The 12,686-nt window shown below is 54.9% G+C and overlaps 1 protein-coding gene across 1 annotated transcript; it reads right to left on the bottom strand.

Moving 5' to 3' along the window:
* Nucleotides 1-333: 333 nt before the first annotated feature.
* On the bottom strand, nt 334-8,261 carry DCAF15 (DDB1 and CUL4 associated factor 15). The gene is made up of 13 exons (XM_036849188.1): nt 8,126-8,261; nt 6,441-6,538; nt 6,216-6,351; nt 5,469-5,575; nt 5,250-5,389; nt 4,994-5,164; nt 2,393-2,827; nt 2,196-2,287; nt 1,965-2,093; nt 1,787-1,872; nt 1,448-1,552; nt 1,255-1,370; nt 334-863 (listed from the first exon to the last, which is right to left on the bottom strand). Exons 1-13 carry the CDS (start codon nt 8,255-8,257, stop codon nt 808-810), a joined length of 1,803 nt encoding a protein of 600 aa, XP_036705083.1. The 5' UTR covers nt 8,258-8,261; the 3' UTR covers nt 334-807.
* Between the last annotated feature and the right edge of the window lie 4,425 nt (nt 8,262-12,686).

Below are 12,686 nucleotides of genomic sequence, written 5' to 3'. Positions count from 1 at the left end.
AAAAAAAGAAAAAAAAAAAAAAACCTGATCTATTGTATAAAAATCACTATTTTGTGTGCTCCGTGTGCTACAGCTTTTGGGGTGGCTTGCCGACTCCCCCTCCTTACCCCTCGGGGCTTCCCTTCTCCTGGTGGTGAAAGTGTCCACGCGTGTGGTAGTCTAGCGTGCCGAGCTGTTTTCTACCTTTTTGTAGTCTTTCTTAAAACACAATAAATTCCGCTGTGATATTTGGCTACTGCTGACTTGCCGGGCGTTGGTGGGAAACTTGGGGCTGGGGGCTCCAGCTGGGCCCCGAGCACCTGAGTGGCAGGCAGTAAAGGGAACTCAGTGAGGTTCAGAAATAAAACATTTATTATGTGAAGAGGAACAACAGGGCCGGGAAGGGGGGGTGTGATGGCCACGAGGTTCACCACCTCAGGTCGGGGGAGAGGCTGGGGGTGGACAGGGCAGGGGTATGGGATCCATCTGGCCTCCCTGGGGTGGGGGTAGGGGGGCAACGTCCACACCTGTAGCCGAGAAAAGGGGCAAACTCGCGAGGAACGAGGGCCCATGCCCAGCTTGGGGTGAAGGCGGGCGCTCAAGGCTGGTGGGGCAGGGGGCTCCCTCCCTCTGCCCCTTTCCAACTTAAATAGGCATAAATAAGAAGCGTCCAGACTCTCAGGCCACCAGGGGCTGCCCCGCCCAGCCCCCTCCCCGCAGCCTAACACTAGTGCCGGCCATCGGCCGGCCGGCAGAGGCTGCCGGGAAGGCGGCCAGCTCCCGGGCCGCGGAGGTAGTTGGAGTCAAGTGTCCAGGGCGGCCGGGCCCTCACAGCACAATCCACGTGTATCGCTCACTGTCCGCCAGAACCTTCAGTGAGCACCCTGCAGGGAAGGGTGGGGACAAAGCCTTGGAACCTTGGCCTGCCCAGGCTGTAGGAGAGGCCTCTTTCCCCGACTTGATATGGGCCCAGAAGGTTCTGGAAGGCAGGCACCCTGCGACGTTATCTCTGCCTCCTGCCTGCAGCCTTTCAATAAAACGTCTGCTGAATGACTGACTGAATGACAGGCCGGGGGCCCCCAGGTGCCACACCTGAGCTGGCCCCCCGGCCTTGGCCTGGGCTGCCCTCCCCTCACCCAACGCCACGGTGTCCGCTAGCTCAGCCAATGTGCTCCTCCATTCAGCAACACTTAGGAATTAGCGCGTGCTCTGGGCCTGGCCTGGCCCCAGGATAAGGACCTCAGTCCCGGACTGTCGTCGGGTCACGGGGCCCACCTTTGTGCAGCGCCTCGTTGGTCATCCTGTTGACGTAACGGCCGCTGCTCTCAGGCACCAGCCACTTCATGACCATGTCCACGCAGCTCTTGCGGTATGAGCTCCAGACGCTGCCGCTGAGGGAGAGGGGGTGAGCAGTTCTCCTCACCCTGGCCCAGCCCACCCCCAGCCCTGGCCCCCGGCCCTGCCTCACCTGGTCTGCCCTTTGACCTCAGTGAGGTCGCCCACGCTGACTGTCACAAAGATGCCCGTGTTGAGGTCCCATGCCACCTTGAGGCTGGTGTGATAGGTCTTTGGTCTACATCGGGGAGGGATGGTGAGCAGAGGAGAGAGGGAGTGGGACCACGGGGTCCCTGAGCTTGAACCCAGGCTACCCAGAGGGGCCTTTTATCTTTGGAGCAGTAATGCAGTGGCCAATCCAAGTTTTGGTGGGCAGGGGGAGGCTTCTCACATGCCCCCTTCCCCCCACTGAGAGGTCTTGAGTGCAGGGCCCTGCTGGGCAAGGGTGAGGGTGGGGTCCCTGCCCACTCACCGGAGCTGGCCCTCCTCGGTGGGGGACGGGAACGCCAGGAGCAGCAGGCCAATGTTAATGAGGACCTGGTTGGTTTCTGGGCAGACCTGGGGGGCGGGGGGCGGATGGTGACACATACTGAGAGTGCTGCCCAGAGCTGGGAGGCCCCGGGCCTGCCCTGCCCGACACCTGGGCCCACCTCCAGGATGACAATATCGTAGTCGCTGAAGGAACAGAACTGGTGACCCCAAGTGGCATCATGGCGGATGACCTCGTTGATGACATACTCGAAGTCCAGCGTGAGCTGCTCCACTGTCAGGTACTGACCCTGTGGACAGTGGGCAGAGGGGGAGGGGGAGGATTGTGCCAACTGCCATCCCAGCAGGTCCCCCGGGAGCTGCCCCTTGGCCTGCCCGCTGCCCGCACCAACCTGGACGGCAGTCTGCTCCCGCATGGGCCGTAGGTTGCGGCCGCGGAGATCAGTCACCACGAAGGGCAGGGAGATCTTGTCGTCCTCCAACTCTGAGGGGGCAGGATGTGGGGGTAGGGATGGTGGTGGGAGGCCTAGAGGCCCCTCCAGGCCAGCCTCCCATGCCTGGGACCCCACCAGGTGGGCTCCCCGCTCACCATCCTCTGGCTCCGTCCCCTCACCGGAACCCAACACATAATACAGCTTGGTGTAGTTGACGTATCCAGGCTCGGAGGCGGGCACCTCTGCTGCAAGGGGGCTGTCCCGGGGCACCGCCTCCCCACCTGGGGCTAGGGGCTCAGAGGGCAGGCGGCAGCGGCTGCTCGAGGGCCCCGGGCAAGGGGGTGGCCGGACTTCCTCCGAGGTCCCACCCTTGGCCTCTTTGGCCCTGCGGAAGATGTCAGCCACAAACTCCTTGGCTTTGGCGATGGCAGGCGAGTGCTCGGGGGCCCCAGAGGGCCGGGCTGGGGCCGCTTCGGGGCAGAGGGTGGGGAGGACAGGGGACATTTCTGGGCTCTGGGGCCCAGGGGGGCTGGGAGGGGCCGGGGGGTAGGTGGTGTGGTCGTACAGGATTTGGCAGAAGCTGCTATCACCTGGAACATAAAAATAAAAGGTGATGGCTGTGGGAAAGGGGTCAATAGATGAGTTCAAGTCCAGAATGCTCTTCCGATCTCCCTCATTATGCTGGGGGGGTTCTTAGAAATCCACCATGAGGAGACGCCTCTAGAAGATTTACATATTCTGAGATCAGTCTGAAACACCCAAAAGGGAAAAAGGACTTTTACACACACACACACACAATCATGTTCATTCAAACCTTACTCTTGAGCATCTGCTGTATGCCACACACTGAGGACACAGGAGTGAAGAAGACAGACAAAAATCCCTGCCCTTGGTAAGCTGACATGTCATCATCATACCAGATAAAAGCCACTTAAGTTTGACAGTTCACTACACAGCCCTCTGTCCTTCCCAACGCGAGCCAGACCAGCACAGGCACGGACTGCCCGAATCCCAGGCCTCTATGACTCCATCTGACTGGGAGGCAGATCCCCCTGTGGGGAATGTCAGTGTGGAGAACCCAAGGCATTCACTGAGCAGCACCATGGCCAGGCCCTGGGCTCTGCCTGCCCTGCTTCATTTGGGCCCCGCTCAAGCAACCCTTGGAGAGGGGAACTGTCCTCCCAGTTCAGACTCGGGACTGAGGCTCAGAGAAACTTGTCCAAGGTCACACTGAGAGATAATACAAGTCTGCCAACGAACTCCTGTCTGCCAGAGTGGTGGCACTTCTTCCGGAGGGGAGGGGGAATGAGTGGAAAATGTTCAAGTCAAAACTCCCCCTCTGTGTGAGTGCCCTCCTAGGGTGAGATGAGTGTTAAACACTGATGACAATGCCCCTCACCTGGGCTGTGTGCGCACGGGCTGAATCCCGTCCCATGTGGTCCTTCCTAACGGGGCAGGGGGTGGCGGCCCCATCCAGGCCTGGCTTGTTGGGGGCTCACGGCTTGGCGAGAAGCAGGGCCTTGCCCATGCCGGCACAGGTGGCCAGGGCAGGGGTGGGAGGCCCCTGGACAGGCCTGAGGACAAAGCACCCTGCCCCTTGCCGGTCTGTGGGCTTAGTTATATACACAGAGTCCTCTTTTCATGTCCATTCCCCTCACACCCCCAGGGACAAACATTTTAAATGCAGTTAGTGGGCTTCTTTTTTTTTTTTTTTTTTTTGCTGCACCGCGCAGCTTGCAGGATCTTAGTTCCCCAACCAGGGACTGAACCCAGGCCCTAAGTGAAAGCACGGAGTCCTAACCACTGGACTACCAGGGAATTCCCAGTGGGCATCTTTATTTGACTGCATTCTGGCAAAACTGGAACACGTTTTAAATTTAAATATAAGTGGTATCACTATCAGGTGATAGATCTTCTTGTGTTTCTTCTGCACTTGAACATGTCTTTAAGGTACACTCTCCACAGATGTGCACACTGGGGCTCTCCCTGCTCACCCAAGGGAAGTACCCACCCTGTCCTACCTCCCCAAACCCCAGCGATGGACACCAGGCAGCCCCTGGCTCCCGCCACCAAACCTTCAGACATGTCTGGGTGCAGCGCTGCTGGGCCACAGGCACCTCTCTGGCCATAAGGCCCTGGGAGAGCGGGAGAGCCCCCAGGGCCCCACGCTGCCACCAGCCAGTGGCATTATCCAGCTTTTTAACATCTGCCACTCTGCTGGGGGACATCACCTGATTTTCACTGGCATTTCTGCGATCATCAAAGATGTAAGAAGGCCGTCTGTCCACTAACCACTCCCTGAAATTTTTAATCAACATTTCTCTTTTTGCAGAGAAGAACGCACTGCACTGTCTGTCCAGCATGGTAGCCACTGACCACATGTGACTACTTGAACTTAACATGACTAAAATTAAATTTAACAACTCAGTTCCTTGGTCACATGAGCCACGGTCAAGTGGCTACTGGTGGTAGCTATAGCAGATACAGCAGATCTGGAACATCCCAGCCCTGTGGAAAGTTCTAGTGGACAGCGCTGGGGTGGGCAGTGGCTGGGTTCGGATCCCACATTCCCACTTCCTGGCTGTGTGACCTTGGATGAGGGACTTCACCTCTCCAGGGCCCTGGTCTCCTCATCTGTGACGCAGGGTAGTGACAGCACCGAGCTCGCAGGGCCGCTTGGCCAAGTCATTAGGTCACAGGGCCCCGAGGCTGACAGCGCACGCGCGAAGGGCCTGTCCTCAGACCTGGGGGCCTACCTGCCGAGTGGACCGAGACGGCGCAGGCCACCAGGGAGTAGCTGGTGTTGAGCAGCACCACCTGGTCCTTCTTGAGCTGGAAGGCGGGCTGGAAAGTGGGGAAGGGGTAGACCACCTGGTACTTGGTGTGCAGCATGAAGCCATGCCGCAGGCACTGCGCGCTCGGGTCACCTGCAGCGACACAGGCCACGCAGGCTCAGCTGTGGCCCCAGGGCGGGGAAGCAGGCAGCCTGCGCCCCAGGCCCCGGCCCCTCACCTGGGTGGGCGCGGCTGGCGTCCCGGCAGGCGGCGCAGCGTCCTGGCGGCGGCACGGCCACGGTGCTGATGTAGATGTCCCGGTGGTTCTCATCGCTCATCATCATCATGTTCATGAGCATGCCGTTGGCTGAGCGAGTGCTGGGGGCCAGCACAGCCTCAGAGCCTGGCCCAGGCGCCCGCCCCACCCACCCCTGCCCACCCTATCCCTAAGTCTCACTTGAAGCCGAAGACAATGACCTTGGAGGCGTCACTGGGCCACTCGCACACGGTCAGGTACAGGTCACTGTAGATCTCCTCATCCTGGAAGAGCCGTACCTGCCGGACCTGAGAGGCATGTTCGGGTCGGGGGTCCGAGCGGGCCCGGGGCCCACCCGAGGCTGCACCAGCCAGCAGTACCGGGCCAGGGAGCCCCAAACAGCCCCCACCAGCACCCCTCTGCCTTCCTGAGGACAGGCTGAGGAGACTCACAAGCGTTTCCCCTCACAAGTGGGGGACACAGGGAGGCCGGGCCCAGGATAGGACACGGCCAAGGAGAGCCCTGCCCCAGCAGAGGGGGCTCTCAGCCAGACACAGCGGTTCCAAGTTCAACCCACCCTGAAACCTGCTCGCCTCTCTGAGCTCATGTGTAAACTGGGGTTAATGGCACTCACCTCCTGGGGTGGGGCATTTGAGGAGTCGAGGTCAGGGCTAAATTGGGTGTGGCAGCCTGCTCGGTCCTAACAAAGCTAATGGGTCCCTCCTGGCTTGAGCCATCAAACCATATGAAATCGCTGCCATTTACCCATATTCAACTCTAAAAATGGCAATTTCCTACACTTCGACCTAACACTTGGAGTCTCAACAATGGCCCCATGAGTACACTGTTTTCACTTTGCGGACATGAAACCTGAGGCTCAGAGGGGTGCCGTGACCGGTGGGAGCCGTGCTGTTGGAAGGGACAGCCCAGCGTCAGGCCTGGCCCTACCAGCTTGAGCTTGCTGTGGACGTTGAACTCCCACCAGTACAAGTGGTAGATGTAGAAAGAGAAGTCGTCGTCCCCGCTGCTGCTGGTGTAGGAGAGAACATAACGGCCGCACTTGGAAAAGCCCAGGAAGATGTGTCTGTGTGGATGGGGGGAGGGGCAGAGTAACCAGGTCAGGGCCAGCCTGCCGCCCCACCCAGCCACCGCCCTGCCTGGCCCCAGCCTCACCCTGCGTAGAGAAAGTCTTCATCCACGATGTTCTTGAGAGAGACGCAGACCCTGGGTGGCAGCTTCCGGAAGAGGCGAGGAGAGAGCTGCCCACTGATCTGAGGAAAGGGCAGCCAGGGCTCTTGAGGCACCACGTGGCGGAAACAGCCTGCAGCCCCCCCAGTCCCCTCACCCAAGGCCGAGCAGCACCTTTGGGGTCCAGCCCAGCCATGCAGGCCTACTCCCTGCCAACCATAACGGTCCAGGGAGGTCCAAGCTCTGGAAGGTGCAAACGGCGTGAGCCTGACTCTCCACCAGGGACCCGAGCCATCCTCCCACCTCCAGAGCCTCAGGGTTCCTCTTGCCTAAGCCCCCAACCTTTGAGGACTAGGGCTGGCATCACCTCCCCCAGTCACCCCTGGCCCAGACTGGGCCACGGAGCTGCCTTCCTGAAGGCTGCCTCACTGCACAGTGAGCTGTGGGCATTGAGAGCCGCTAAGGAGCCTGGGATGGGGGCTTGATCAACTACACTCACCTGTTCCCGACCCACTAGCCTATACACGGGGCGCTCGGGCCCCTCGGGGGCCAGCTGAGGCAGACAGAGGGTAAACCTGACCAGTGACCTTCCAACTCCTGCCCGATTCCCCCTTCCAACAGGCTCCCTCATCCCAAAAACTTCACCAAGGACGGATCTGGGGGGCCAGGCAGGCACAAGTTGGGCACTGGGGGATCAGAGCACCTTGGACCCTGCTATCCAGTCTAATGGGGGAGACACAGCCCAGCCCTCAAGGAGATCCCAGGGTGGAACAGCCCTGTCAGCGAGGCCCAGGCTGCTGGGGAGACACAATCCCTGTCCAGGGAGCTTCCAAGCTAGGGGCGGAGCCACAGCCCAACCCAGGGAGCAGTCAAGCTGAGGGTGGAGACTGTCCCTGCCCAAGGAACTCCAGTCAAAAGGAGAAGCCACAGCCCTGCCCTCACAGAGTTCCCAGCCTAATGGAGAAGGCACACTACTCCCGATCCATGGAGACACAGACCTGCCCCACTTGCTGCTGACCTGACAGCAGATTGTTCGCCCTCCCAGAGCTCCCAAACTGATGGGGGAAAGATCCCAGCACACTGAGAGTTTACAGTCTCATGGGGAGACAGAGCCCTGCTCAGGTAGCTGAAGATCAGGCCTTCTCCAGGGAGCTCCCTCCCATTCAATGCGGGAGGCAGACGCAGTTACAGGAACTCCCAGCTCCCCTGTGGTCAGAGCTGGACAGAGAGAGGAACCCCAGGCGGAGGAATCCCAAAGCCGGTAGCAAGGGCTCTGCCAAGGGGGCGGTAAGGCTCCATAACGGAAGGGCCGTGGGAGCAGGGTTTTGAAAAATGAGTCTGACCCTGGATCGCCCCCTTCCTCCTCACTCCCCCAGTGGCCTCTAAGGCCCCCTCCATCCAAGCCCCCTTCCCGGGGCCCCGCCCCCAGCCCCTCCATCCAAGCCCCATCCCCGGGACCCCGCCCCCAACCCCCTCCATCCAAGTTCCCGCAGCAGCCCCCCCAAATCCAAACCGTCTCCCCGGGGCCCCGCCCAACCCCTTTCCTCCGAGCCCCCCTCCCCCGGGGCTCCGCCCCCAACCCCTCACCCCGCGAACGCCCTCCCTCCCTCCGCCTCCCTCGTCCCTCCTCCCCACCCTTCGACGCGCTCCTCCCAGACTCCAGGCCTCACCTTGACCCGCTCCAGCTGCTTGAGGACGTGCTCCCGCCGCCGCCCCGTTGCCCGCTTCCCCCCGGCACCCCCGGGGCCGCCGCCGCCGCTCCCGGTCCCGCTGTTCCGCTCCGATTTCGAGCTGGGCGCCATTTTCACCCCCTCCCTCCACTTCCGGAGCAACCGGCCTCTTCGCCCCACCCCTGCCGCCTCTTCATTGGCTCTTTCTCGGCACTGCCGCCCGCGGGTTGGGTGAAAGCCCGCACTCAGGGCCTTTGCCCGCTACGCCTGTCCATCACAGCCATCTCGGCCCCTGATTGGTAGAGACGGTACAGTCCCCGCGGCCTGTCTCCGTATTCCCTCCTTCCCGCAGGGACGCCCCCGTCAGAGGCCCCATTTGCGCCCCTCGCCGAGATGACTTTGACTCAATAGGCAGAGGCGCCCATCAGTCTCCACGGCGTCACGCCCCCTTGTGGCTGGTGGGTTTCCATGGAGACCCAGGCGGTCCAGGCCTGTGGGCGGGGCGATGGGAGCCTGTGGTCCAGAAGGGCCAGAATTCCCAGCCCAGGGAAGTCCGCGCCCCGTCCGGGTGCGCGGAGGCCTGGCGAGCATCCCGGGGCCACCGGGCCGGGCCGAAGGAAGGGATTTGCAAAATAAAAGGAAGAAATTCGATTAAAACATCTTTCAGATGGTCTGGGGGGCGGCCTGGCTGGATGATGATGATGGTAATAATGACAACATTAATCACTTGTATATCACTTTACACTTGCCAGAAACAGTTCTGAGCTTACGGTTCTATGTAGAAGGTCGCTGTTATGCCCCTTTTATAGATGATAGTAATAACAGTTGTTTAATGCCTGTTATGAGTATCATCTTCCTGTGCTTTTAGCTCATTTAACTTTCAAAAACCGTTTTGGGGATGGGTCCTTTTATTATCTTCATTTTACACATGATGAAACTGAGCCTTACAGTGTAGCGCTCCTGAATGGTACATATATACCCCAGATGCGAACTGTTACTATAATTAGAGAAGAATCAAATGGATCTGGCTCTCATATTCTTCCAAGCCTCTCACATTCATTTATTCAACAAATACTTATTGAGCACCTACTATGTTCTAAGCACTGGGGATACAGCAGTAAACAAGACAGATAATAAACAAGGAAATCAATTTATGTTATCTAATTCCAGCTAGGATTAGAGAGGAAGGAAGAAGTCTGCTTAAACAGGGCAGTTAGTGAGGGGCCTTGTGAAGGTGAGGAGGAGGAATATTCCAGCAAAAACAAAGGTTTCAGGGTGGCAAGATTGAGAGACCATAAAAAGACCAGTTGAGCCAGAGCAGGAATGTGCAAGGAAGAAAGTAAGAAAGGAAAAACAGACAAGGACCAGGAAGGAGGTAGGGAGTGTATGAGGCTTGTAGGTAAGAAAGACACCTGGGTTTCACTCTTAAGCATAAAAGGAAGTCTCTGGAAGGTTTTTAATAGAAGATGATGGAATCTGAGATGAAATTTAAAAGATCATTGTGATCCAAAGAATTAAATAAATACTCATGAGTCCATACTGGTATAAATAAATGATTGAATAAATAATTGGGGGGGGGAAGGGACCAATCTTCCTTATAGAAGATGAGGGATTAATAATAATAAAAGTAGGGGACTTCCCTGGTGGTCCAGTGGTTAAGAATCTGCCTTCCAATGCAGGGGACGCAGGTTCGATCCCTCTTGGGGGAACTAAGATCCCACATGCCATGGGGCAACTAAGCCTGCCCGCTCTAGAGCCCACGCGCCACAACTAGAGAGCCCTCACACTCCGCAACTACTGAGCCCTCGCGCTCTGCAACTACTGAACCTGCACGCTCTAGAGCCTGTGCACCATAACTAGAGAGAAGCCCGCACGCCACAACGAAGAGCCTGCGCTCCACAATGAAAGATCCCGCGTGCTGCAACGAAGATCCCGCAACTAAGACCTGACGCAGCCAAATAAATAAATAAACAAGCAAGTAAATAAAAATAATAAAGGTAGAAGGAATGAGGGAAATAGAAAATCATCATCACACAATTACCACAGTAATCATTGCAGCAAGCAAGATCTACCAATGGATGCTAAAATTCATGGATGAAACTTGAAGGAGAAATAAGACTTTTGCCTACCCTAAAGGTATCGCCCCTAAAATATTTATTCAGTACTGGCAGTTTTTAAATATATGTCCACAAATTATTTGATGTGCCTCCCTCCAGGAGGTGGAGCTTAATTCCCCTCGTTGGGTGTAGGCTGGATTTAGTGACTCACTTATAAGGAAGAAAGAATGGAAAGGGGACAAGTAACCTGGCACTGAAGAAACCTGGCAGATACCACCTCAATCAAGTGATCAAGTTTACCATCATAGTAATAAGTCATGTGCATGTCATGGGCTCTTGATGTGATGTGATGACACTCGCACCTCTCTGGCATCCTCTCCAAAACCCATAACCTCCATCTAATGAGGAAACATCAAGTAATTGTCCCAAATGGAGGGACAGGACATTCTACAAAAGTCCTGACCAGTATACTTCAAAAATGTTAAGGTCATGAGAAAGCATGACCAAGAAACTGGCACAGTTTAGCGGAGTCTAAGAAGACACGATAACCAAATGAAATGTGATGTCCTAGATGGGATCCTGAACCAAAAAAGGACATCAGAGTGTCCTTTTTTGGGGAAATTCATATTAAGTCTGTAGTTTAGTGAATAGTATTATACCAACAATGGTTAATCTCTTAGTTGTGACAAATGTGCCATGGCTAGGCAAGATGTTAACATTTGGGACAGTTGGGTGAAGGGTAGACAAGAATTCTTTGTACCAACCACCTCTGCAAATTATCTTAGTCTGTTCGAGCTGCTATAACAAAAATACTATAGACTGGGTTGATTTACAACAAACATTTATTTCTCACAGTTCTGGAGGCTGAGAAGTCCAAGATCAAGGCGCTGGCAAATCTGGTGTCTGGTGAGGGCCCACTTCCTGGATTGTAGACAGCGCCTCCTTGCTGTACCCTCATATGGCAGAGAGAGAGACAGAGAGAGAGAGAGAGGCAGACAGAGAGCTCGAAAGCTCCCTTATAAGGGCACTGATCCCATTCATAAAGGCTCCACCTGCCAAACCTAATTATCTCCCAAAGGCCCCAACTCCTAATACCATCAAATTGTGGGGGGGGTGGTTAGGGCTTCAACATTTGAATTTCAGGGGGACACAAGTACAGTCCATAGCACAGACCTGTAAATCAAAAAATTTTTCAAAATAAAAAGTTTTTAAAGAGTTTAAAAGTTTTTAAAGGGGGAAAGGACAATATGGCTGTGATGGTGTCTTGAATTCAGATAGTAGCAGCAGAAAGAGAAAAGTGGTCATATGCAGAGCTGAGGGGCGATGCTCATGGATTGGATATTGGGGTGGAGGCGAGAAGGGAGTTAAGTCAGTGACTTCCTTAAGCAAGATGAAGGCAACCACACAGGGGGTCCCCCTCATCCCCTTTCCAGAGCCCCACCTACCCCAATGGAAGAGACCTTGTATCCGTTATCCATTGTTGTATAATAAACAACACCAAAAACAGTGGTGTAAAATTACAATGATCATTTAGTATTATTATCTCTCACAGTCCTAAGTGTCTGTTGGGCTCAGCTGGGCAGTTCTCACTCGAGGTCGCTCATGCAGTCAGATGGTACCTGGGGCCGGAGTCACCTCAAAGGCTTTCTCAAGCCTCATGCTGTCTGTCAGCAAATGCTGTCTGTCAGCCGGAACAGAACAGAGTGGTCTGTCCAAGTGTCTTGGGCTTCCTCACAGCATGGTGGAGGGGTTCCAAGGGCAAGTCCTATGAGAGAGAACTAGAAGCAATCTGTATCATCTTTCATGATCTAGGCTCAGAAATGGCATTGTATAACATCTACCAAATTCTATTGATTGCATTAGTCACAAAGGTTCACCCAGAATGGGGGACGGGACATAGAATCCACCTCTTAATGGGGGAATGGAAGGACATATTGTAAGAAAATCATGTGGTCCCAAAATTTAAATAACTCTGCAGTAAAGTTTTAATATATATTTTAAAAGCACATGGCATTTGTGTTATTGTCACGGCCACCTTTGGAAATTACAATCTGCCATAGTCCTCTTATCAAATGTTGATAAATGTGAATTATCAAATATTGAATATACAAAATAATAATTTTAAATACATGTATATGCCTTGTATAAGAATACAAATTTTACCAATATTCTTGAAGATCCCATTATCTTTATTCCTCCTCAAGGTAACAATATTCTGGAATTTTGTTCTATCATTCTCATATGTTTATATCCCTAAATAATATATTATTTGTTTTGCCTGTTTTGTACTTTTATATAAATGGATTCATAATGGTGGGGGTCTCCTATGACTTGCTTTTTACACTCGACAGTATGCTTTTATGATTCATCCATATTGTGAGTAGTTGGGGATGCATTTATTTTCACTACCATATAGTGAATGCCCCATGATTTATTTATTCATTGTCCTGTTGGTGGAAAGTGCAGCTATTTCCAGTTTGAGGGCTATCATGATCAGTGCTTCT

The sequence above is a fragment of the Balaenoptera musculus genome, chromosome 3 (genome assembly GCF_009873245.2).
Source record: "Balaenoptera musculus isolate JJ_BM4_2016_0621 chromosome 3, mBalMus1.pri.v3, whole genome shotgun sequence".
Taxonomy (NCBI): domain Eukaryota; kingdom Metazoa; phylum Chordata; class Mammalia; order Artiodactyla; family Balaenopteridae; genus Balaenoptera; species Balaenoptera musculus.
Note: the sequence above shows the minus strand (reverse complement) of the source record. Positions and strands in the feature narration are given on the sequence as shown.